The 26,303-nt window shown below is 40.5% G+C and overlaps 2 protein-coding genes across 4 annotated transcripts in view; one reads left to right on the top strand and one right to left on the bottom strand.

The window, feature by feature from the left end:
- Positions 1 to 16,298, bottom strand: part of mtd (TLD domain-containing protein mustard) — a 125,679-nt gene extending 109,381 nt beyond the window's left edge. For 2 of the 3 annotated variants that reach the window (XM_034320939.2, XM_034320940.2), the window contains exon 1: positions 15,800 to 16,298. In XM_034320939.2, the coding sequence (XP_034176830.2) occupies positions 15,800 to 15,819 (20 nt within the window). In that variant the 5' untranslated portion in view covers positions 15,820 to 16,298. Of the gene's footprint in view, positions 1 to 7,169; positions 7,188 to 15,799 lie in introns of those variants that run through there. The other variant, XM_034320947.2, reaches the window with a different exon arrangement.
- Positions 16,299 to 21,527: 5,229 nt separating this feature from the next.
- Positions 21,528 to 26,303, top strand: part of kay (transcription factor kayak) — a 30,045-nt gene continuing 25,269 nt past the window's right edge. The window contains exon 1 of the mRNA XM_034321610.2: positions 21,528 to 21,939. Coding sequence (XP_034177501.1) covers positions 21,808 to 21,939 — 132 coding nt within the window. The 5' untranslated portion in view covers positions 21,528 to 21,807. The remainder of the gene's footprint in view (positions 21,940 to 26,303) is intronic.

Below are 26,303 nucleotides of genomic sequence, written 5' to 3'. Positions count from 1 at the left end.
ACGGTAAACCTACTTGTCGTTCAACTGGGTCACTATGACCACTCCAAGTCTTTTATGCCTGTATAATCCTCCAGCCATCAAAGGGAAATACCCTCGAACTGCATAAATGCAACGAAAGATCCTCTCGTCGCGTCGCGTCGCGTGTGAAGGGACATTAGAAACCGCAAAACTGTTTGTAATTGAAAAATATTGAGAAACATTAGACGTGCCCGAGCTTCGAAAAATTATACAATAAAATATTGAAAAACCAATAGCCGCTGCTAATGCCTGGTCAAGAACATAAATGCTCTGTTATTAAACGAAGAAACAATGCTTGAATAAATAAATTGCTCGAACATGTCCATCAGGATGGCGCATAACAGCCTGATGTTCCGATGCACAGTTTTCCCGCGCAAATAAGAAGGAATGAAAATAACAGGAAAGCTTGGAAAATGGACTTTGACGAGGCTTGCTTTTAAACAAAACAGAACGGATGAATTGTAAATCGAACGGACGTGTAAACGTTTCAAACAAAAAAACCTGTCGATACGCATTTCTTGCCAGGTTTGTACTGTTCGATACTGAATCCTTCTTTCATACACTATTTATCTCTTTTTTATTTCCTGTTGTTATTTTTCAGCAAAATGAATAAACATGCGTTTTTTTTTAAATTTCTATTGAAAGTTTTCAGTGGCTCTTGAATTATTTACTATCTCAGCTTAATTCACACACAGATTTAATATTTAATATAAATAAAAATTGAATTAAATTTGGCAATATAGCAAATGGAAAGTTCAAATTGAAAAATGAAATAATAAAAATGATAAAAACTACAGTTTGGAGGAAAAATAATTCCCTACAAAGTTCAGCAGTGACATTCTGCAAGAAAAGTAGCTTCCTACATAGTAATTGCATTGTAGAGAAGATTTCTCCGATTCGAAGCGTTATTACGGTTCGATATCTCGGTTCACTCTGGTCGAAACAGATATCGATACAAACGGATACATCCTACACGTCCTGCGCAGAAACGTTTTCGTCGTTATTTGCAAGTCGTCCTGCAATACGGCTGCACGTCGTATTGATCGATGAGAGAGATAATAATAGCGGGCCGTGGCACGACGAGGCCACGATTTGATAAGGAAATTCATTAACGCGTCCCACTTTGCCACCAAATCGGACTCCTCTTTTCTTTTCTTTCTTTCCCGCCCTTTTTTTTTATCTTTGCGCGCGTGTCGTGTCACCGACGAAATTACACGTCGCCGGCTATCGAATCATTTTCAGAGCTAGCCTCCGCTCTTTTGTTCCGATCTTTCAAAATTTTAAAACTGACTTATTTAAAAAAAATATTCTCCTTTACCGTTACTTTAATTATCAAGCTGCATTAAATTCACGCTACCGTCCTGTGGTAATTAAAAAACGTTTTAAGCAGCTTCTGTTTTATGCAAATTAACGCGGTAAGAGAAACAATATACGAAGAGCGTATAAGCAAAGATAATTGTCTGCCGGTCGTTGATGACAATGGATCATCCCCGCGTGTTCATCTTTCAATACTTTGTTGTTCTTGCGGCAGTGAGAGGGCAATTCGATGATCGTCAGTCGCATGCCTAAGCTGATACCCGTGCAAATAAACCCGTCAGCCTGGTGAAGTTAGTTAAGTGTCTCAAGGATTATCCTTCGAAGAGTCAATTAAGATTAAACGAAGAGAACGATCGCATCGAATAATTGCGCAACTGTCGCCTGTCGACATTCCCTGCCTGATAATAACTTCGATTCTAATCGAATTTTACTCACGGAGGGACCCCGATTTGGCACCAATTTTTTAGGATATTTTTCAATTTATCTGAAAAAGTAGAAGTTTCGCGTAAAATCGAATTATACGGATCTCCAATCGGATTTTTTTCAAAATCAAATTTCTCAAAAACCGTTAAACCACGTATAGGAGCAAAGCGGTTTCCAGATTCGTAATCAGGATACAAAACACTACAAGAATCGGAACACAAAAAAAAAGTTAAAATTTGTTGGAAAGTGTTATAGCCTGAAGTTTCTTTTCATTCCTTTATTTTTCAACAAGTTTCATATCGTCTCTTTTTCGCCCGGGGTTTGCATTAACGTAATTGGAATAAATTTCTCGCACACAGTGTTTACGTACGCCTCGACCACCATATGTACATGGTGTTTCGCGTTAATGGAATATTAGAGGGATGATAAACCGGCTAAAAGTGCCCAAGGGTGGTACTTCCTACTATCCGCCACCAACAGCATCTGGATTAATGAATTTGGGATATTACGCGCCTCGAAACATCGACAAGTTTCCTTCAAACTGTTATATCTTTTGTTATTGCTGTTGTTCTTGTTGTTGTTATTGTTGTTGCAGTAATTTCATTAACAGCGTGTCGTTTCACGTAACAGAAAATGATAGTAAGGAAAATAAAGGGAAGGTGGTTTGTGAAAGACAAAAGCAAAATAAAATTTTTTAATTTAAAAATTTTAAGAATTCCTCTTTTCCCCAGGCCCTAAATAAAAAAGAATTTCATAAAATCGTGCTGCAATTCAATTATGAAATGTTCAAGATAAAAGGAAAATATGAAACGCGTCGAGGAATAATGAAATCATAATGAAATGGTATTTCCAAAGCAAATCGGCCCGCTTCGTTACCGGGCATAAATTTCATTTCAATTTTCGAAAGTCACCGGAAAATCGTTTGTCAAATTACGCCGACAATCAGCGATGCATTTATCCGAACGCAACGATTAATATATTCAAATGCACCATGCTCGAACGATTGATCGATTTCAGTGTCGACGAGCGTTCGAGAATCTACATCAAACCGATTGCCATTTCGTTTATTTTTTTTTTTTTTTGTTTTTTTTCTACGATAACGTGAAACACGTTGCTGGTCATTGGTGTTCCCGTTTGCTTTCATTTGTCACCTGCACTGCACTCCTGTGGCTGCTTCTATCTTTCACAATTTGCATTTGTATCGAGCACTGTTCGGCAATTCGTTTTTTCTTTCATTTTTTTTTTTTTTTTTATCAATATCGATATCGTTGACTGCTTTGTAACGCTAGGTTTCAGCAGTGAAATGAACATTGAAAAGGATTTTAAGAAGTGACCTATATCTACATATGTATATGTGAAACTACCCTTAATTAATTTTCTTCGAAATGAAGAATTTCAAAATTAGAATCAGAAATACCAATCGTCAAATTTAACAGATGTAAATTAATAGTAGAGGGCGGCTTGCAAAGAAGATTCGAAGAATAAAAAGAACATGAACGAAGAGAGAAAATGAACGAGCCTCGAGTGGAATGTCCGAGCAGCACCGTTTTAATTCGACGTTAATGCAAAGTGCTCGGTCGCGGTCTGCCGAGGATGAAGGTTATTATCCCTAGCTGGCAGGATTCCAACAACCAGTAGAGTATTCGAGAGAAGAGAAAGCTTTCTCCGACGCACTTAAACTACCCCCAACCATCCTGGCCCTATTGAATTGAAAAGCGATAGAAACCCCTTCCTCTGTGATCGTGATCGTCGACCAACTCTCGTCTCGAACGCGTGTTATTCGAGATCTCGATCACCCTCGTCGCTTTATCTTCTCGCGAGCGAGCACCCATCTCGCGTTCCACCATCCTTCCGGATCCTTTCCACGCCTCCTATTCGATCATCCGCAATGGGACACGACCAAGAATACCAAAACGCGAAAAGAAGAATTCAGAGATTCTTTCGACAACTCGGATGTGAAAACGAGACAGGGAATAGATATCGAAGATGATGAAACGCCTGTTCCGTTATTTAGGTCAAAATAAAAGCGAAGAAAAATTGATGGAATTAAATTGTCTTATTTATTTTCTATCACTTCGAGAAATAGTTGAGAACTAAACCACTTGAGTCGGTTGCATTACATTAGTACCTAATTGGACTTCAATAGGGACACTGTATCCTAGGGATTCCTAGCAGTCAAATTGCTAGTGACTATTATTATTCTGGCGGTTGCTTAGAGAAGCTTTCATTAATATTATTTGTAATGAAAAATGGATCAGTAAACCACTTGAGTCGGTTGCATTACATTAGTACTTAATTGGACTTCAATAGGGACACTGTATCCTAGGGATCCCTAGCAATCAAATTGCTAGTGACTATTATTATTCCTGCGGTTGCTTAGAGAAGCTTTCACTAATATTATTTGTAATGAAAAGTGAAAAAGTAAACCACTTGAGTCGGTTGCATTACATTAGTACCTAATTGGACTTCAATAGGGACACTGTATCCTAGGGATCCCTAGCAGTCAAATTGCTAGTGACTATTATTATTCTGGCGGTTGCTTAGAGAAGCTTTCATTAATATTATTTGTAATGAAAAATGGATCAGTAAACCACTTGAGTCGATTGCATTACATTAGTACTTAATTGGACTTCAATAGGGACACTGTATCCTAGGGATCCCTAGCAGTCAAATTGCTAGTGACTATTATTATTCCTACGGTTGCTTAGAGAAACTTTCAGTAATATTATTTGTAATGAAAAATGGAAAGGTAGATTATTCAAATCAATTGTATTGCGTTGGCAATTAGACTTTACTAGGGAAATCTGTCCTAGAGATTGCTAGCAATGAAAAATTACTTAGAAATTATCTTCTCATCACTCCGCATCTTCTAAAAATGGAAATATAAAGCTACTCAAATTTCCTATATTAATTATTGCGTGGCAATACTTCAACATAAACATAGATGTTTGATTCGCATTTGAAAGGGAATTGGCTCTGAATGGTCCCCTCGATCCTCAATCGACAGGTTTTCCAAAGAAAGGTAGACCGTGCAAACGAAAGGGAAATGATAATTTTCTGTAATGGCATTCGAATCCAATATTATCATCACGAGCAAGAAAGGATTATAGATTTTCCATAATAGTGTACGGTAACGTGGATCTGGTTGTGGAAAGAGAAAAGGATCTCGGCCTCTCTGTTGTAACGACGTTTCAATTCGATTCTAGTTCCGATTCGAAAAACTGAAGCACAGTAATTTTCCAGCAATTTCCTCTGAAATTATACCCTCCTGCGATACACCGTACCGATACGTTGTAAGAACGAAAAACGTGTACAAATATGATAAATGGGATTTTGCAAGTTTTTCCATATTTTATATTAAAGTGTTCTCTGCCACATGAACTATCTATGACCCATTGGATCTGTTAAAATTTAATTTTAAACTCGTTTAAAAATCAACAACTTCAAGCTGAAACTATACAATGAACTGTTTTCAAGAAAATGCGAATCGAGAGAGATACAATTAAAACGTTATTATATTTCAACGTGATTTAATCGCGAGAAGCGACGGAACAAAGTATCAGGAATATTCTCCATCGTCTCAGGGCGAAACCGAGAAGCAATAAAGCTACTTACAGCGGGGGTGTCTCTGGGGTGTAGAAATCGCTTTATTCGATTTCAAAGACGTTTTCTCAGTCTGTTTTTTCGCGAGCTACTTGTAATCTCCCTGTTATTGCCGACTGAACGCATCTGTATAGAAAACAGGTGTCTACACACCCAAGGGTGCCTTAAATCGAATTTTTAAAAACGCATACAGCGGACTCTCGTTATATTACCACGTGAGCGATTTGGAAGCTAAACAAATTTTCGCCCCTACCACCCTGTTCGTGGCAATATAAGGAGAATCTACTGTAATAAAAAGTACACCATCTTCGAGGTGAAAAATTTTATATAACTTAATCGTAAGAAATTTTGGTAAAATAGTAAGAAAAGGAATTTTGAATTTCTAATTTTTAATTTAATTAAGATATATATGCAACTGGTCATTCGTATCGATTAGTCATCATGAATGAACGATTCATCAATGTCGTCAAGATCGGCGTCTATCATTTAATCATGACTCGTGTTTACTTTTATTGGATACTGATTTTATAGGATGCCAAGCGTTTTTATAGACTGCAATATAAATAACAACCGCGTCACGAATATTTTTTTTCTCCGACAAGGAATCGATTCAACAAGGAATTCCTGTTGCCCGAACCGAGAAGAAACAATCTTACAATTGTTGAACATTATGTATCAAATGTGATACATTTTCAATTGTCGCGTGATCAAATAAACGGTTAACCAATTTGGAAAATTTCAAATAAAATATTATAAGCTATTCCTTGCAGAAAAAACCGGTAGAGAATGATAATATTGTAGCGACGTCTGGCCCAATCACGTGGGCGTAAACTTTTACGCGGGGAAGGTGTATTGATATTTATCCATTATTCATATTTTTCGGTTATATTCTAAATTTGATAACATTTAATAATGAAATGTTATATTTTCTTGTTTCTAAATTACTTTCAACATTTGATTCCGAGTGTACCTAACCACCCTCTTATGGTTATCATTTTTCGTTTTAGTATTAAAAAAACAAACACTTTTTGATAATTATTATCAAACGTTTCCATAGTGTGTTCTTGCTTCTAATGATTTGATAAATGCTCGCGAAACGAAGACATCTCGGTCGCCTCGAGTTTTCAGCTGACGTCGAACGAGTAAGACTTCCGGTATAATCCTTTAATCCATTAGCGTGGACGACGAATCGAAGACGCGGGAACCATAACCAAATACAGACCATAAATGTGTTCTTTCAAAGGAATTCAAATGAAATTTCAATCATAATTAAATATTAAATACACTGAACACGCATAGTTTCTGTAATCTCTAAAATTCCAATCATTTTCCTAAAAGTGTTACTATCACATCTGCGTAAATATTAGTATTTATTATTCTATTTTTCTAACAAAATCAATATTAATCTTCTAGCTGATAAAATAAAATAGAAATTTAAAAAAAGACGCTTCAATTTTCATTACACCATATCCACCCTCGATGAAAAAAAATAAATACTGCCCAAATATTGATTGCTCTATTTCTCAAATGAACAGAATCAACAATAATCAAAAAGCCAAGAACAACTTAAGATAAAAATCACTCCAACTTTCACTAATCCACCTCCATCCTCAAAAACAAAAACAAAACCTCCAAGAGACACAAAAGAAAATTTTTGCACAAACACAAAGCACAACACAGATGAAAACTGCCCCGTCACACGAGGTACCCTAAGAACCACCTGGTGCTTTGAATTCCAGCCTCGGATCAACCACGAAATAACCTTTACAAAATTGATAGATAGAGTGCACCATTGAAAGCACGCTTACCGGACACGAATATTTTCAAATGGAAAGGACGCAAACGTGTTCCTCGTAGCAGGAAAGCGTCCGTGTGCGTTTAACTTGGAAAAAATCGCGGATGAGCCGATTGGTCCGACGACGAAGTCCTCGCGGAAGGATCGTCGCGAGGTAACTGACGTTTCACCGGTGTTCATAGTTGGACAGAATCGCGCACCCTCCGTACCCCCTGTCTCCACCGCCCAGTCAACCTTTTCCTCCCTCTCATCGTCGTCGTCGTCGTCGTCGTCGCCGCCGTCGTCGTCAGCCGAGATACCCTCCACGACCCCAGGACACCCCGCCTAGAAACTCCACCCCCTAACAGCGACGTGTCGTCTCGTCCTTTCTGCGACGCAGATGGACGCTGTGTCATGGGCTGTTACCCGGAATGGACTCCTCCTCGACATTGTATCCTCTTTTCACTCCTGATGTACGTTTCACGAGAACACCTTACGTTCTCGAGAGTTGTTACCAAGTAAATGGCGGGATTAATTAGAAGCTCGAAATAAAAACGTTCTTATTGATAATTTCCTTATTTCTCTGTACTTGAGGTGTGGAAATACTAACGATACTTTGTTAAAACATGAAGTTTCTTGTTTGTTTTGCAACGCAATTTGTATATCTTATCTTTTTCTGAATAATTATAGTTTTCACTAGCTTACAGGTACGATAAGGAAAGTATGTCCTGTACAGTACCGAGAAAAGAAGGCTTAGCTAGGAGAAATGGTGATATAAAGGATGAAACAATTCTCAAAATCCTAGTTTTGACGATATTTATATTAAAAAGTGATTTATTGTAGGCGGTTAGTGGAGGGGAGAGGGTTTCGTCTCCTCGGACGCCTTTAGTTCGGGCCGGGGACCGCTAGGTGGCGACGAGAGATCGGTAACAGTTTTCTCGCAAGCGGTCGCCCGGCATGCAGTTCGAATGTATAGAAATTCCGAATTTGGGTATGATAGGTGTCGGGGGCAGGGATCGTCTGTTGTCAGCCCCACTGGCGAGTCTGACAGACGGATCCCGATACGGAAATACCTTTTTCTCCCCTCTCCTACATGATAAATAAAATAATGTAAATTTTGATCATTAAATATTATAAAACTTACTGTTAGTATAAAACTGAAAAGTACAAATAATGAAGTAAATAAATTCAAATTTTCTCGCGTAAGAGGCCTACGGTGAGGGAACTTATGGTGGGGAAAGCTATTATACTCGATATTACTATTACCTAATCATATTAGAATTGTTATTTTGTACCACTAGTTGAAACCCACTCACCTAAAACACCTATGCAGTTAGAAATTTTTCAAACTGACCATTTTCCCAGGTGAAAGAGATCAATCAAAGCGAATCACTGTTCCAATTTCGCAACTCGGATAAAGTTTTACAATCATCGGTTATATTTTGTATGTAAATTGCATCGCGCAACGGTTTTGCATAAAATTTTCACGAATTTTTCAGCCGCAACGCACACGCGGATTGTTAAAAGTTAAACGATTCTCGTTATTTCTGTACATTTCAGGGATCTCTTGAGTTCGTTTTTTCGATGTATTCGTCGAAGATCGGTGAGAAATTTACAGAGGATCGATGGATCGCGACGTAAGTCAATCGGTTCGAAATAATCAACAGGCGGATCGTGACAAAATATGTTTCCTCGTCGGAAGGGAGATCAAGTATTCCCGCGTCCGCTCTAAAATGAATCGCTTGATTTCGCTTGCCGCTAAAAAAAAAAAGAAGCTAATAAAAATTTGAATTCAGGTCGTAGCGATTCTGGTTCGATGAAAATTTAATATACTCATTGGCGTTTACAGATGGCAAACAAATTTAAAATGAAAATTTCTTTCGCGGTACGGTAAATTGAATTTTTATTCCGTTCAACAGGAACAGTGATTTTTTAACTTTTGTTATCTCCTTGGACATGCCGACCCGCCCCGAGATTCGGGTACCTGAATTTGCGAATTTCAACACGATTCACCCAAATTTCACCCCTGACGGAGAATGTCATCCTTGGCGATTCGACCGCCACGGTACAAACCCTGAAGCACGCAAATCGAATAGTTGAACAGGACACAGATACGTTTGAAAGGGTGAGAGGAGGGGGGTGGCAGTGAACGAAGATGCTTCTGTGGAGAACCGAAAAGGCGAAAGAGGAGAACGGAGGGTTGGTCGATGCCGCAAGGTCGTTCAGTATCGACGGCATTTGCGAACCCCATCTACAGGGTGTCTCTAGACGACCCGTTCTAAATCGTCAAAAATACAGTTCGCTAACAGGATGGAATTTTTTGAAAAAGATTCGATATATCTCTCGGAGCAATTTTGAAATTTCTACACTATCCGTGTTGGTGGGGTTGATCGAAATTCTACGATGGGAAAACGTGTCTACTCGTGCGATCGAACGAAACTTCACCAGCTGTGCAAATAGTGTAAATAACAAAACCTTTTAAAGATAATATTTCCATTTTGCCATTCGATTCCATGTAAACATTGACTGACCCACGATATACGTATGACGTTAAAAAAAGAAGAGAGAGAGGTAGCTTAAAAAGTATGTTACCCTTATCACTGTTATCGTTCCTATGTGAAACCAAGCCATGGGAAAAAAATGGAACAAACTATCAATTCGATGGAAGAAAATGAACGTCAAACGGTGGTTTCGATAAGTCGATAAATTCTCGCTTGTGACCATTCGTGGTTGGTTATTATTTTTTTTTTTTTTTTTCTTTCATGTCGAAAGAGCCAATACACGTTTCTTCTTCGTTCGATGGAAAAAAAAGATCGATACACAGGGAATAACGGGGGAGTAGGATTAATAAATCCTCGATTCCGAGGCTTGCTGGAAAAGGAGCGCGTGCACACTGAAAAATGGGATACGATACGGTGAGGCACGTTTAAATGGGTCACACACGACAAAAGAATCAGTCGAGAAAGGAGCAATGCCGTGTGGCAAGGACACACCCTTGAAATCTACCCTTCTTTTCCCTGGACTGATTTACACGACGCCTTGCCGAACGTCGAAACACACACACCTTGATCCTTTTTTCAGGTTTACTCGAATAATATGCGGACACCCGAATTTTTCGTAATTTCTAATCTTCAAACACGAAATTTGATTAGTTGTCAACATAAAAACAATGATAATTAATCGAGTGATCCAATTAAGAGACCCAGGCAGGAATTATTCAGCTGTTGGCGGGAATCGACGCGTCTTTAACCAAGTTACGGTTAACCACGATCAAACCTTACTTCTCTTTTTCTTCTTCCTCTTTTTTTATTCAATCTTGCTAATAACCTTCGTGAGAGATCCGTCGGATGCGAACGGTCGGGAAAAAACGCGGTAATTACTTCGGCAACATCGTTTTATTCCAAACGAATTTTCCCCTCTCGTCTTATTTTCTATCGTAAATCGATATTATTTTTCAGTTGCACACCATCGAATTACGCGGGCAAAACCGGCACTTATTTATAGCGCCTTTTGTGTAATAACGCGGCTTCTTCTTTTTTTTTCTGTCGGAAAAATTTTCATACTACCATAACGATCCGCGCTCTCGCGGAGCCTCTAGATTACGCTAAATGATTCCGTTTCCTCGTTTCACGGCGAAATGAGAAAAACGAGCAGCCAGCCGCATAGGTGCGGTCCTGAAGTGCGGTGAACCAAAAAAAAAAAAGAAAAAAGAAAAGAAGCGGGAGAGAAAAAGGGAAGGGGATAGGGTGAAGGAGAAAAAAAAAAAAAAAAGTAGGCAAAAAGAGAGAAACGTACGGAGATGGACAGACAGAAAAAGGACAAAAAAAAAAGGGATCGTGAACAAGGCCGACTCTAATGAGGACTCGAGCGATTTTCCATTGGTTAACCAAGCGAACGAAGGTCGCGAGCGAACCACGGAAAATCGGGGAAAGCCCTCTATGTTTCTGCTCCTTTCACATTGTTTTCTTTAAATTTGCAATGGTCTACTTGTTTGAAAGCTACGACGCACCTAGTGCGTCAGGCGCCAGCCTCGCTACGAATCCACGACACACCGTCTGCGTCAAGCGCCAGCCTCGCTACGAATCCACGACACACCGTCTGCGTCAAGCGGTAGATATTGCGCTGAATTAATGAAATGCTTCTTTGTACATAAAATACATCATTTTTCCTTTTTCGTTATCGAAAAATTGCAGAGTTAATGATTGAAACGTGTTCCAGTGACGTAACCTGAAAACGTGTGGTGTGGTTTTACAGTTTAAAATGAAGCTAGCCTTGATGGTTGCAAAGTATCTTAAACACGTTCCGTGACACGTGGGCCATCGGTGGTCCACGGCATGCATCCCGAGCGCAATTATATTCAAATGCAAGGCTCGAATGATAAAAAATTTCGATTCGCGTGTTTGACGGAACGATCAAAGACGGATTTCGCGGCATCGTTAAACGGTGATTAAAGGAAAAAATATAGACGCGGTTAATAAGCGTGATTCTGTTAAATATTCAGGAGCTATGTTTCAACGTCCGCGTGATCGAACGATGATAACAGTGGACGTGCCGTTGCGTGCCGTTATCGGCCAGAGACGAAATAACACGGTGAAAAGTATCTTCAACGCGAAACGCCGCTTCTTAAATTATCTGATGCTCGATCTGGTCGTGTGAGTTGCGCAATAAGTCGTATCAATTAGAAGGCTAGAAATTGCATATTATTCACGGTGCACGAGCTCTTTTGTCCGTCGACAGTACACACATCGTTGCTTCGTTTCCTTGTTATTCGACGCGACGACCGTTCACACGTGCCTAAAGTCAGCATCGCTCGGACCTTCGGACGGCGGACCACGTAGAGAGCCCCAATTTTACCCCTTCTCGCTTCTGTACATTTACCACACGTATTTCGAAACGTTCCGAGCTTTTCCAATGGAAATATTCGAAAATTTTTCTTGACATACAAGCGAACGGTGAATTCTCATTGTCCGACTTTGCAAGTCAATTATCCTTGCAAGATTGACGGAACGCTAATCAAAATAGATATGGAGATTTCTGCGTAATTCAGCGCGATTCCTACAGACTTATCCAGGAATGAATTTAATCGGCTAAGATTTATATCAAGTACTTCAAGCAATATGTATCTTTGGCTGAAGAAGAAAGGAGGAAGGATGTTTGCGAAAATACGGCAAGAGGCAGGGTAAACAAAGTTTGAGTGGTCGTTGCGATCGACGATGTAAAGGCCTTGATGAAATGAGTCGATGCATAATTCTAAATAAACCGTCGCCATGTGTCCATGTACTTGAATCTATTTCCGATGGTGTAGCCGAGGGAACGCGTTGCACAATAAACATTATCGTCGAATACCATCTGTACGATTTCATCCTTCGTCTTCCTTCCGCGTTTCTTCCAACCATCCAACGCGATCTTTCGACAACGTTATTCACTTTCGTCTAGATAGAAGGATAGTGATCGAAGGACACAGATGATTCCACAGGGTGATCCTCTCGCTATTGCACCCAAAGGAAGTGCCGCTTCCTAGACTAGGAATGTCATCGAATGACAATTTCTATCATCGCTTACTTGACGGAGGTGGCCCCTGCAGCGTAGACAGCTGTGTGCGTGAAAATATGTGTAATGAGCAAAAGAGTCCCATTTAAACTCTGCGGAAAACAGAATATTTTCTTAACACATTTTCACGCACACAACCGTCTCCGCTGCAGGGCCCACCTCCGTCAAGTAAGCGATGACAGAAATGAGATGTCGACTTCTTCATTCTATTGTGGCGGCACTTCCTTTGTGTCCAATAGCGAACCCTATATGAACCTTCCACGGATCTTGAGTAACTGAGGGTAGAACGAAAAAGGCAAACCGAAAGTTAAGGGACCGAGATAAAGTATGGATGTAATCTGAGAAAATTCTACCCTTAGGGTGTTTCGAAAACGTTACTTGCCATTAATATCCAGTATTTTTCTGGATTCTTTTTGAAGGAAATTAAAAAGAAAATTTTGGAAATTCCAATTGGGAGATGAATAATTTTAATTATCCAACTAAAATAAATTACTACTGTTAAATGTTTCTCTCCAGAAGAAATGTGCCGCGATCGAATCCATCGACTATACAGGGTGTCGTAAAATTATGCTGAACGGAATTGAAGCAACGCTAACGGGGGTGTACCGATGATATACAATAAGCCGTTTGTCGAATACAACGATCAGCATAAATCGCGGGAAATGTTTTAGAGTGAAAAATAGCTCGCGTTTCGACTGATCTCTATCGGGAGACAGACTGGCATCGCGGCGCCTCGCGTCGCGTCGCGTCGCGTCGGTTCGATTTGCGCGAAAATATCTAATTATAGGAAAATAAACAAAATAACCCCCACCGTGTAAAACGTTCCAGATGATTCGAGAATTACGAAATAATCGAACGCGTGTTGATTAAAAGGAAGTCAATGAAACGGTTAAGAATACTTCAAGGTCTATTTTGCTTACTTTTCGAAATTACTCGTATGTTCAGTTATATAACCTCGTTCCATATATTATTGCAACGGTTATTAAAATACTTGTTAATCCATAAGAATGTTTCGTTTATGAAAATGTTAACGACTTCCTTATGGATTTTCTACTTATTCAAATACGGCGAGACACCGTTTATATAAAATACACGAAATAAATCATGGGTGTTTATGATGGTATAACCTAACTTCAGGCACCAAGGACGCGTTAAGGTCAATTATGCATTTCTTACATGAAAACGTTACACTTTTTGCTGGATTGAATGGTAATTTCTTTTGAAACGAATGCGATACAATATAGGCATGGTACCCTAAGGAAACTTGATCTTGAAGATACGCCTTGTTGATAAATTGAAAGTGAAGTATACATCCAGTATTTATTATGAAAAATAACAGAGAGGGGACTTAATAACGCGGCAATATTATCTGTCCCAAATAAATTAAGAAAATTTAATCCTTGGACGCAGGGTTAATCAGAATCCCTGAGGATGTTCGTTTCATACGCAAACACGGTGTCGCATACTTTCACGTAAGATCGAAAACCTATCTTCAGCATACGCGGCAAGATAAAGAAGCCCGTATAAACATTAACCACGCTTTACGACACGATTACATAATAAGTGACGTCAGACGAGTGTTACAATAGTGCTACATCACGAATCACACAAAGGAAGGGAAAAAATTCATCAATATTTATCAGCGACCGGTACGAACCTAACCTAGCGTCGTTCGTTTCACAATTTCAAATTTTCCCGCCACGATTGAACCAGTTAAAGCTTGAAGCGAGGGAAGGTGGATCGATACCACAGAGTTACTCAATTTTTTTTCTTAATAATATCAACACGCCTAATAAACGATAGATAAGATTTATTTATTAAATAATTGCATTGAAATGTTTGATTGCTATTATTGTAACAAGAGTCCTGTGTGAGAAGTCTTTCGCGAAAAGAAGGGGGTAACGATGTAAAAACACGAGAACGCGTGGGCCGTAGTTTCGCGTAACATGACCAAATATCGATCTCTCGACGCCGAAGGGTCTCGATGCTTAAAGCGGAATAATACAATTCCAGAAACACTACAACAGCCCGCAAGAGGAACGGAGTGAAATGGCCGGTGGAATGCGTCATGAATAAATCTGCTCCCTTGGAGTTTGACCGTCTCCATGAAGCTGGTCTAATGTCGCATCTACACACTGATATTCGCGACTGTGGTTCAACTCACTATTGATTAATATTTATATCGTTATTAATGTTACGGCGAATGTCCACGGTTTTAAGATCTACGTTATCGACCCGCTTACGGTTGTGGCTCGCAACAAAAAGGCTAACGATCCGCCCACGATCCACTCGCCATCCACCCATGCTTCATTCTCGATTAGATCGAATATCGAATAACGTTCCGATCCAACAATGTATAACCTAAACAATGGAATAATATACGTTCGATAATGTGGATCGTGTCTGAGCGTCAATTGTGATCTATAAGATCCGTGAAGAATTTACCATCCGTCCCCACGTATCGCGAGAAACCATCGTTGGTCGTTAATCGTGCGATGCCGTAATTCACCTTCATCGTGGGTCAGATGCCACTACTATGTCGCGGCAATACACGTACATCCACGCACACGAACACATATGCACTGGTTACATTAGCCTACGTGTTTGATGGTGGATAAACGCTTTGTCACACACGGTACATGATGTGCAGGTACCAATAATTTGCCGCTCGTTACGCAGTCAACGGGAACGAAGCCCGTAATACATCTTGAAAAGAACGATCAAAGTCTGCCTCTCTTTCGACGAGAGACTCGAGCTAACACCACGGACTCTCCGTGGTACTTGTCGCGGCCAAGAGGCCCTCGTTTGCCAGTCAAAGCGAGAGAATCTTTAAAACCTTGCTGGTGTCTAGCAAGGTCACGTCGCTTCCGACAGAACTATAGAAACTTTGATGTTCCGAGTTTAGATGGAAAACATTGTCACGCCCAAATAGGGCACGTCGTCTCACGGTGTGTCAACGAGAACGAAAGTAAAAACGAGCGAAAATGACATTCAAGTGCAAGGTTGTGACGCGACTGGCGAACGAGGTGTTTCGAAAACCATTACAAAATTTCTTGTCGAAATCCGTTGTCACGGAGGATGTAACGAATTAATTAAAGGATGATATTCACTTACATTTTCCCGTGATCCGCCATCCGGATGTTGGTGTCAGCAGGCTAACCTATCGTCGCCCTCTCGATACCGCCCGTAGTTAGCCCTCGTGTGTGCAGCTTGTGTCGTGGTCGCACCTTCTTCGACAACACGGAAAGCAAACCCGATACGCAAATAAACGCCACGGCGATCACAAGATAAAATTAAACGTCGTACACGACGGCATAGAACCGGCTTTAACGGGGAAAAATGTGACAGGAACAAACCGCGTGCTCGACTCCGAATGTTTCGTACCGTTCTTAGTCGTCGTCGTTTCACCTCGTCGTCTGCTGTCTCTGTTTCTTCTTTGAACCCGATGTCCCGTGAAACAAACGACCGCGGCACGATCGATTTACTGCCAGACCGAACACCCGACACGCGCGTTCCACGATGCGTAAAACCAGCGGACTATTGTTGCATAACGACACACGGCACGCAAACGAAGAAAGTTTTTCCGGCGAAAATGCAATTACAGACACTACACAACTCCCGGCCCCGACTGTCATTGATTGTTGACGAGCGTCTCGGCCGATCGCGTTCGTTACCGAAGGACTCGCGACATCTTACGCTACGAATGCGAAAAGGCGAACGAGTTCTTGTCGGAAAGTACGGGATCTTTGCTGATTGGCTGACAGCGATCCTAGCGACCAATCACGGTACTTCCCTGCCGTGAAGGAAAGCTTTTAAAGCGCGCGCTCTTACCGTCGCGTCGTCAGTACCCGTATTTCACCGTAGATGTCTATAGTTGAGCGCAGCCAGCGAAGCTCAATCTCTCCCGAAAAATGTATTTCGTTTTTCAGAGACTCCTCTTACGATAAGTAAGTGGTCGGAGTCAAAAGTTACCGAGGTTTCAATTTTTCTATAGAAAGTCTATGGGTCGCACATTTTAGCTGCGCGCGCATTCCCTCACCAAACCCGGGAGAAGTAAAAAACAGCGAGTGAAAAAGAGGAAGAAGCGATCAAGGTTTAATCTTTGCCGATTGTCAGGATTGCAGCTTCTCTTTCTTTTTTTCATTCGCTGTTCTCTATTCGGACACGGGCTGCAGATATGCGAGGGACGAGCGGGTTATACCTAGTAGGTAAATAATCAATTAACTCTGTTATTTGCATTCTATTCTGACATTTAGAGAGAAGACGGTTTTACTTTTGTTTTAGCAGAATACCATTTTCGTGTGTCATCGATGTATTTTTACACGGCTTTCATTAAGTCTGATTTCCCAACAACTTTTCCAGTGTTTCATTTTGTACTTGTATTATCGCTGTTTTAATTTTCCTATTGCAAATTTAAAGCAGATTAATTATGTTCAGGGTATGGCAGAGTCTTTTATTAATTACTCGCGTGTGTAATCAAAGATCAAAGTCAGTAGAATGTTATCGACGACCGGCTTTAAATTTCCGGTTTATCGTGCGACACAGCTTAGGAAAATAGAAATCACAATGTTAAACGCGTGTTAAACTGTTTCTTATCTCATGGCATTTAAGCGTTAGTATCTCTTACAGGACTATACACACACAAAGGCTACGGTCTACCGAAACATTTCCTGCATGCTTAAATCTTACTCATTCGCGATAGAGATATGACTAATTGCGGCGATAATCGTAACATATAACACGACCTGAAATCGCTTCTTTTTTTTCTTCTAACGATTACAAACGGCGGTACGCGATTTTCTTCGATCACGAACGTGCCATATGAATGTTGACACGAGCCTAGTAATAAATATCAAACAATAACAAAGCTATTAAAGCATGTTGAGGTTAGAAATTTGTAGATAATATATCATATTATCTAGCCTCTGAATCATCTAATTTTTGACAAGTTCAAACGTTCAACCGTGAACTGCAAATACTTTTTTCTTTCCTTCCCACGATGAGATTGAACGAAGCGCTTTCAAAGATGGGAATATTGTTGCTGGCGTCTACTGTTTTGCATACAATAGTTTGTTGAACTAGACATCGCAAACCACGCACAGAAAAAGGATTATTTCTCTGCCAAAGGGGTCGTGTCTGAATACAAAAAAGAGATTAGCGAAAATTACAGCTGGCCACCTTAAAATTTATAATTCCCAGACTGGTGCCCGACCGTTTACGCCCACGCAAAATGGTGTCCACAATGCTCCGTGCACGGTAAACACGTAAGTTCGCCACTTAAAAAAATCGTTGACCGTTAGTTGTACAAATTATTTCTCTTCGAGAGCTGTCGCCTTGTTTACCTAAAGTTTAAGCATCAAATTAATTATTATCGTCGAATAAAGATCGATAAGCAACAATAATATTATAAATGTTTCTTTTGCAACGCTCGAATGTTCTCTTGCAATTAATGCAACCGTAACGACCTTGGCAATTTACATTCTTGTCGATGTTTCCAACGAAATCGTTCTCTCAGGCAGAAACAATGCCTTTGTCCTGTTTTTCCATCAGATGCTATATTGCCATCCTTCTAGTCGTCAACCTTGGCAAGTACAAAAGAGGATAAACACTGAACCAACGTATATAGCAATTTCATTTTCAACTTCCTGTTTATCGAATTTATTATTTCAGACACTGAAAGTTTTAAGAATTCTTCCATAGCGATGGTGTATCGGTACAATGGAATTGTAAAGTTAAGTTCATCAACCCTAGATACTCTTTCAAATGGCACCGGAAACATGGTGGGTATCGTGGAAAGATTATAGTTTCAATTAAGTAGGTAATTAGCAAGTAATACCTTATGAATATATTAATTACAAAAGCTATGATTTATGGTAAACTTCTTAAAATTTCCAAAGTAAACCTAACATTATTTAAATCCTTTGATAAATTGCGTCTAATGTACGGATTAAATAGACCGCAAAGGATTAACTATACGAATACGAGGATAATGGCGCACAGATGTATGTACAAAACTCGGTCGGATATAATCAGGCTGTTTGCACGGTTGACCATACCCGATTTATTAAGCAACGTAATATACGTATAGCCCCGAGACCTGTACCCTCTCGGCCAGCGCGTTTTATCTCGAACGGTTTGTAAACCGCACAAGCGAACCGAAACGCACGTGCGTTTTGCAAGAGGCGAACCAGAGCGGCGCGGTGCGACGCGGGGGTGTTGACTCATTTCGCGCAACTTCCACGGCGTGCGTCGTTTTAAACACGATTCTTGTCCGTCTCTCGCAGCTGCAACGAGAGAGCATAGTCCAAGCTCGATTCCGTTCCTCTCGGTCGAGTATTGTTCGCAAATCGTTCAACGACAATTTCGCATTAGGCGTTTCCTTCTTTGTTTCAGAAACTGCTGCGATGGCAGCAGCCACGTGACATTTATCGCGCGCTTTTGTGTCGCCGCCAGGAAAGGCACGCGAAGATAAACGACATGTTGCGAGGTTATACGAGATGGTTACGCACGTGTAGGAAAATCGGTTCTGATTTCTTGTTTCCCTATTTCGTTGCAAGTTATGCTGGAACCGATTTAATCGTGCGCTAATTAACACCGATATGTATCAATTACCTGGCATCGTGTTATATGGCATTAAACGAGTATCGGTGTACATAAATTGTCATTGATATTTAGAGAAATAGGTTGGTCGACATTTTCTTGACCCAGATTTCAAGCCTCTCAGAATTTCAATAAAATTCGACCACCGTGATTTTGCTCGATCAATAAGTTATCATTGATCGTCTCGATGCACTTGCACGTGCTCTGCAAACCTTATCCTGGCATCAAAGGTGATTGACAGGAAAAATGAAACAACGCTTCCACGATTACTTGCTACGTTTATAAAACAGAGACAAACAAACCGGGAATGTATCTATTGATTTGCAATCGTTATTATTAGTAACTACTAAAATAACTGTCTTTTTTATCCGTGTTATACACAGATAAGATAAGGAAGGAAACTTGAGTGCGTTGTATCAGGAATATGTTGCTTCAATTCCTAATTGCGCATATGTAATATATTGTCATTGATATAAAAACTAGGCTCCCCCATATAATCTTTTTAGTAAACCAAAAAACTTGAATGCCATGTAGACGGAAATTCCATAGAGGTGTTTTTTACACAATGAAGATCGACAGATGACTTATTAATCTCAAGAAAATAACTATGAACAAGGCTTATCCTACAGTTCCCCCCAAGAAACAGGCAAAACAACGAGACCGCGTGTATTCTTCGAGCACATGCGAGGCAGACCGGCGGCACCGATTTACCGACGGCAATGACATTCCATGGCGTAGTAATTTTTCCAATCGGGTAACGTTCAAATGTGGCCGCTAAGTTGAGGCCTTGGCTATAGGCAGAAGTTAGCTCAAGGACGACGACCGGCTGTCTATTCGAATTTCATCATGGTGCGAAGCTAAGCAGGTGAATGTCAGCCCCTTCATGCCCGTAATGAGACATATCTCGAAGGCATAACAGTACGCTCTTCGGAGACACTTTACCTGACTGAAGATAATGATTTTACTATTGGTAAAAATTGACTCCATATCGATCACCTCTCATACTATATATTTGACGATCTGCTGTACCAGAGTTACTAAACATTCCTACTTGTTTCTGATAATTATTAAAAATTACGCGTTACATTACAGCAGCCGAGAGTCTCATCTCCTTCCTCCTTTCTCCTCGGCTCTCGTACGTTAAGAGAACTCATTACTCTCCGTCGTTCGCATTAGATATCTCGATTTAAAGAAATGACTGATTTATCTTTCCCTTCGATCTGATCAACACCGTTCGTTGCATTTCACGGCTGATCATGCATCAAACTAATAACGAAGTGTGTACGAGGCTAGAGGGAACTAGTAACCTACAGCTTCATCGTATCTTGGCAACCTGGTTACGCAGGTATGGCACCTGTGTACGTGCTTCAAAAGCAAGAGGAAACGGCAGGTTGAAGAACGTCTAGCCATCCAAAGGGAGCAGGTTAAAGGCGCGAATATCCAACATATCAGATTGGTGAGTCAGACGTCTTGTTCGATATGTTCCGGCTACCCCGTTCACCGCCCACACGACCTGCCACGGTATGACTCATCGGCGATTCTTGGAAACGGAGCGCGCCGTTCATTCGAAATTTTCGTCGCTAAGCGACGCTACTGTGGACTCTAAACTGTACTATGTGCCTAGGAAACTCTGCACCTATGGATTCTGACATTCGGTATTGCTCAGGAAGTTCCACTCTAATGGTACTATCGATTGCGCAATAACCGTTACGCCAACGATAGGGAACCAGCAATGAAATGACTGTGTAATAGTACCGCGACTCGGTCAACGGTGAAATTGTAATTGGAAAACAAGTAGTAGTCTGTTGGGAATGATGCAGGAATGAGGATGGATTTAGAATTCAAGGCAAGTGGATCGTTCGAGCGATTGCAGAAAGGTCTTTGCATTACTATTTTGTCCTTATCTCAGAAATAATCTGGAGCATCACTCTATTCTATAAACAGAAAGATCGTATCATAGTAGGTATGACTCTTAGAGTGATATGTAAATAAATAGTAAGCATATGGAAAAAAGGCTTCATCAATTCAATTTTTCTGTTCACTGTGCTATTTTGTTAAATAGTGTCTAATCACAGCACCTGGTATATGGAACCCGTTATACGCACATGTAGTGACGGCCCTGGCTCGATCGTCGCGAACGTAGCGCAGCGAGCGTCGTGATTGGTCGCCTGGGAGAAGCTAATGACGTCATACGCGTTCGTGGAGCCTCGACGAGTAGAAAGAGCAGAGGTAGATCGTTGAGCCGAGGACCGAACGTGCGCGAACCTCGAGGTATTCCCCCACGGTATGAGTCATCGGGCGCAGTTTCACACAGTTTCGGGCAAAGGAACCTGCGATCAGTGTGTGCTGCTTTCGAGTTCTTCGTAACAAGAATCTCGTGTACCTTTTTCAGTCGGATTAGGTACACCAGCTTCGAAAAAGAGAGGTTATAAACGCTACGAGAACCGTCGTTGACTTTTTTCTTGTTTCGCGTGAAGAAACGAACCAGGTACATAATCTCCTTGCGCCTGAACAACGTAAACATGAAACTCGACGTGTCGGAAGCACTTTACGACAGCTCGAGCGTGTCCAGCGATAGCGGGACGTCACAAAGCTCTCGCGTCAGCCATGATTTTCTCTCCAGCATCGCGAATTCATCCATGCTACCTAGTAACGTGAGTATCCATTATCCATGCTGTTCTATACCTAAGCACATGTAAACAAGCCATGTCGCGTAAGTTTCTCTGTTTAAATATGGCTACTTATGCAACCGCAATTATGCATATGTATAGGTTACGTGGTTTGATAAGCAGCGTTCACGTGATTGGTTGAGTACAATCCGCGAATTTCTGCCAGATATTCGAGCATTGCCGTGAATATAAAGTCTACTAAATGTCGTTACGTAACCAAGTTTCCCAGAATGATTAAGCATTATTCGAAATGATAGGTTTCATTAACGATAGGCTTCTGGGTGTTACCAAGAAGTGGCTTTAGCGTTTCTACAAAAAATCGTGTCAAAGTTTGATGTCTGTAAAACGATTACCAAGAATGTTACCAATTTATAAACCTTGACAGATTTCTGATTTTATTGGAGGAAATCTTTCTGACACTAAATCTGGGGAATTAGCATTTTGTTAATATGTATGTATTTAATATCTACCTGTAACCAGGGCCGGCCCTGGGCTTAGGTAGACTAGGCGGCCGTCTAGGGCCCTCCAAGGTCCAGGGCCCCCATAAGACGATTTTTTGTCTAAGAATGCAAGAAGAGTAATGTTTAAATGTACATATATGTGAAGGGGCCCTTTTTCGGAGCTCGCCTCGGACCCCCGAAATGTCAGGGCCCTATCTGTAACATATTTTTTATCTACAATTTAAAAAAGTCGTTAATTTTAAACAATACACTTAACAATCGTCTAGACAACGAAGATGTAATCGTTCCGTCACTCGAAGATGGTACACACACCGAAATCTAAATTTATAAGTCGCGTGGCGTCATCGCTATAAACTGTTCAAAGTAAAAACATGATTTTCGGTTTTCACAATTCTCAGCGAATCGTGAACACATGGTTCAGATAACAATTGTCATCTAAATAAAAAAAAAAATTATTCTTGCGCCATGATAATGTTAATTCGGATTGAAGCTAAGTAAAATGTACACGCTTGGATAAACAACTTTCATTCTCGTCCCCGACTATAACGTAGCTATCCGTTTAAGGCGCACGGTACTTACATTAGGACAACCAATCAACTTCCGAGTTACTATAGAATTAGCCAATGAAATGCTATCTTACGTATCAACGTCCATTCACTGATCTCTACAGATCAATGATCCTCGTTGCAACATAGCAATCTAACAATTATTTTAATCTACTTATTTAGTAATTAGAAAAATATCTTTTTCTCGATAAACATTTCGATGAAACATAAAATTATAAATTTTAAATGCACTTGGTGAAACAGGTTCCCAACGATGCGGTATATGCTTTGACGTTGAATACATTTATAGAAGCGAACGATTATGCTAATTTTCATTTTCTTTTACTTGCGTCATTTCTAACCAGTGTATAGTCCCGTATAACTTAGGTTTTTCTTAGGTGAGGTGAAGTGTAGGAGACTAGGAATTTTAATCCTGAATTCCCCGAAAACCGAAAGGCTATAGTAAGCTATAGAAATTCGTTATGGATCCATAAGTCTTCAGCGAATGAGTTAAAATTCACATTAGATAAAATATTTCAACACGAACGGAACAAAGGCATATAACATTCTTACACATTCGTGCATGGTTTGTGCTGTTGACAACAGCGTTGGAGGGTTTAACGCGCACCCTCGTCGACCGGTAACCCTTACAACACCCTACGTATAAATTCTCTGGCAGACGATGGTATTGATCTAGCTGCATTTCGACTGACATGGCTTCTGCTGTCCCCAACAGCTGTTTTATAAAGAACCCTTACACGGTCGCCGGGTGATAGCCTCGGCCATTTAAAAACACGCGCCTTGCCACATTGACACGCGCACTCGTCGCACGTGTGCGCGCCAACATATACATACACATCTACGACGCAACAATCACACGCGTCTGTCTCGTGTGCGCAGAACCATAGATCGTAGTACTGCGCAGCATTAATGTTGCGAGTAGATAGCCGGCCAAGCCAGCTGTTGTCACCTAATTATCTCCGTCGCCATTAACGGTAGGGTTCAGACAAAGAAATCGACCGATAAAATGTAAATAGTACTAACGACGAAGAAGAAACGTGACGGCAGAATCGCGAATACTTTACGGCTCGTGGCGGCACAAAAAATATATTTACGATCAGAGCCACGGGGAAAAACAGGGACCTGCTTTAGTAGTCAGGATTGCCACCTCTCAAAAAATTCCCCTTGAAAGTTTTTCGACAATTTAAATATAATGGAGCTTCGAATCGCTTCGAATTTGATTAGTGATCTAAACTTTCAAGACCATGAGATTCCCGGGGCATTTAGGACGTCATAGTCTGCCTTGCCAATAAGAGTTGGATTCATAGAATTTTGCGATAGGCTTTGAATTCTGATTTTGCTATTTATCCTCTTTACCGTTGTTTTACTGTAATTCGTGGTCAAGGACGACTAGATTGAGTGAAACTAGCGTATCTATAGGTGGCAGCCATTTTCGGATATATTGGGCTTAGGGAGAAAGTATCTGTTGATGGCCTAGATATCGAATACTGCCTTTTGCCTCCGAACGATGCAAATCTCGCGTGATTTCACGTGGTTTCTTTTTTTAAAGGATATCTTCGTTAAATATGACTTATTTATAACTGTCCTTCTCAGACAACGAAATAACAAAGAAGTACGTATACAGAGAAGTTGTACTTTGCCTCCTGAGGGTTTCCAAGTTTTCTTAGAAATCTCCAGTAAGCGTTCGATCGACAACAAAGTCACGAAGGTATAATCTTGTTCCCTCCTCCATTGTATCTTCCTTTATTGTCCGTGGATAATGCCCGGTTCGTGTTTTATCCGTGGCGAGAGTAAAAGCACACGCTACACAGATCCTTTGACACGCATACGGAGAAGACTGACTGATTCACGGCGTCGCATCCGATTACTTATTCCCTCTTTGTTCCTCTGAATATTCAAAAATATCCGCTCACAGTTTTCCGTGCTGGAGAAAAGGCTGTTCCATTCAAGGCTTCCGCTTTTCCCTTGTCCACGATTTTCGGCAACCATTGTTATGCCGCGCAACGCGTCGGCCCTCGCGGCTTTTTTGGTTTACCCATAAACATTCGATTGACCCCCGGTGCTCATTAAAATGTCTCTTTGTTTTACAACAAGACAAAGCTGGCCGGATCCTTTTGGGGTCGTTCAATCTTTGATTTTCTACTCCTTTGTGTGCCTGACGACATGTCGGCATCGTTAACCTCTTCGAGTCCTCAATTTTTCTTCCTACGTGACCGAGGTACCTCCTGTGACCCACGTTGAATTTCCCATTCACCAGTCGTTTAATACTTTATTCGTCATAAAGTGTTTCAGAGCTGCGCTTTCGAATGGCATCGATTGTTCGGAAATTGGGTGAAGTCGTATGAAAAATAATTAGAGTGAATCTTAATTTTGATCATTTACACGTTCTTGAGATATTATTTGTTAATTATCCACTTAATAAAAAGTCAGAATCAACATACATTTGAGGTATGTAGATATATTCGTGATCAAATCAGGCTTCCCTTGGAAAAATGATGTCTCGGGTTCCCATCTTTTCCCGTGCGCATTTCCGGAGAGAATAACATTGTACGGTAAAAGACCCCATATAATATACACATATACGGTGTAGGCGTCTGGCCAATCACGTGTGCGTAAACGTTTACGTGAGAAATATGAATTGAAATTGATATATTATTCAAACTTCTCAGTTATATACTAAATTTTATAATATCTAATAACTGAAATATCATATTCTTTTGCTTTTAAATCATTTTTAATATTAATATGGTAAAAATTATAATGTTTAGAATTCTTGCTTATCGAAAAGCCTGATTTGATCACTAATATACCATCAGCGGTACGTGCAAATTAAAATCTCAAGAATTTCTTATACCTGTGTTTCTAAAAGGTTTCCAATTGTTCGTGTAACAGTAATTGACTAGTATCCTGTAATTAGCGAGGACATTTTTAGACCGCGCACAACCTCCGAACCGCAATTAAAAAGCAATCCACTCGGAGTAAGCGTTCCTACCTGAGATAATTAGAGCGAATTCCGATGAGAAATTATCTTTCAGAAGGATAGCTTATATTTTGTAAAAAAAAAAAAATGTTTTTCTCAATATAGAAATTCGAAACAGTTTAAGGTGTTGAAACGTTTTATGATAGACAATCTTAGACCTTCCGTATGAATCATTCTCTGTTGATATTTCGCATTTCTTTCTCTGTCAGTAGACTTTTCTACCAAAACAACATCATAAATCTGTCAGGATCAGTATTTTTCTCGGAGCTGAGGAAGGGACCGATATTGTATTTTCTCGCCCTGTGCACGCTGAAGGGCTGCTTCCGTTCAACTTCATAGCGG

Source organism: Osmia lignaria, chromosome 12 (genome assembly GCF_051020975.1).
Source record: "Osmia lignaria lignaria isolate PbOS001 chromosome 12, iyOsmLign1, whole genome shotgun sequence".
Taxonomy (NCBI): Eukaryota; Metazoa; Arthropoda; class Insecta; order Hymenoptera; family Megachilidae; genus Osmia; species Osmia lignaria.
The sequence above is the reverse complement of the archived record's forward strand: the minus strand, read 5'-3'. Positions and strand labels throughout refer to the sequence as shown.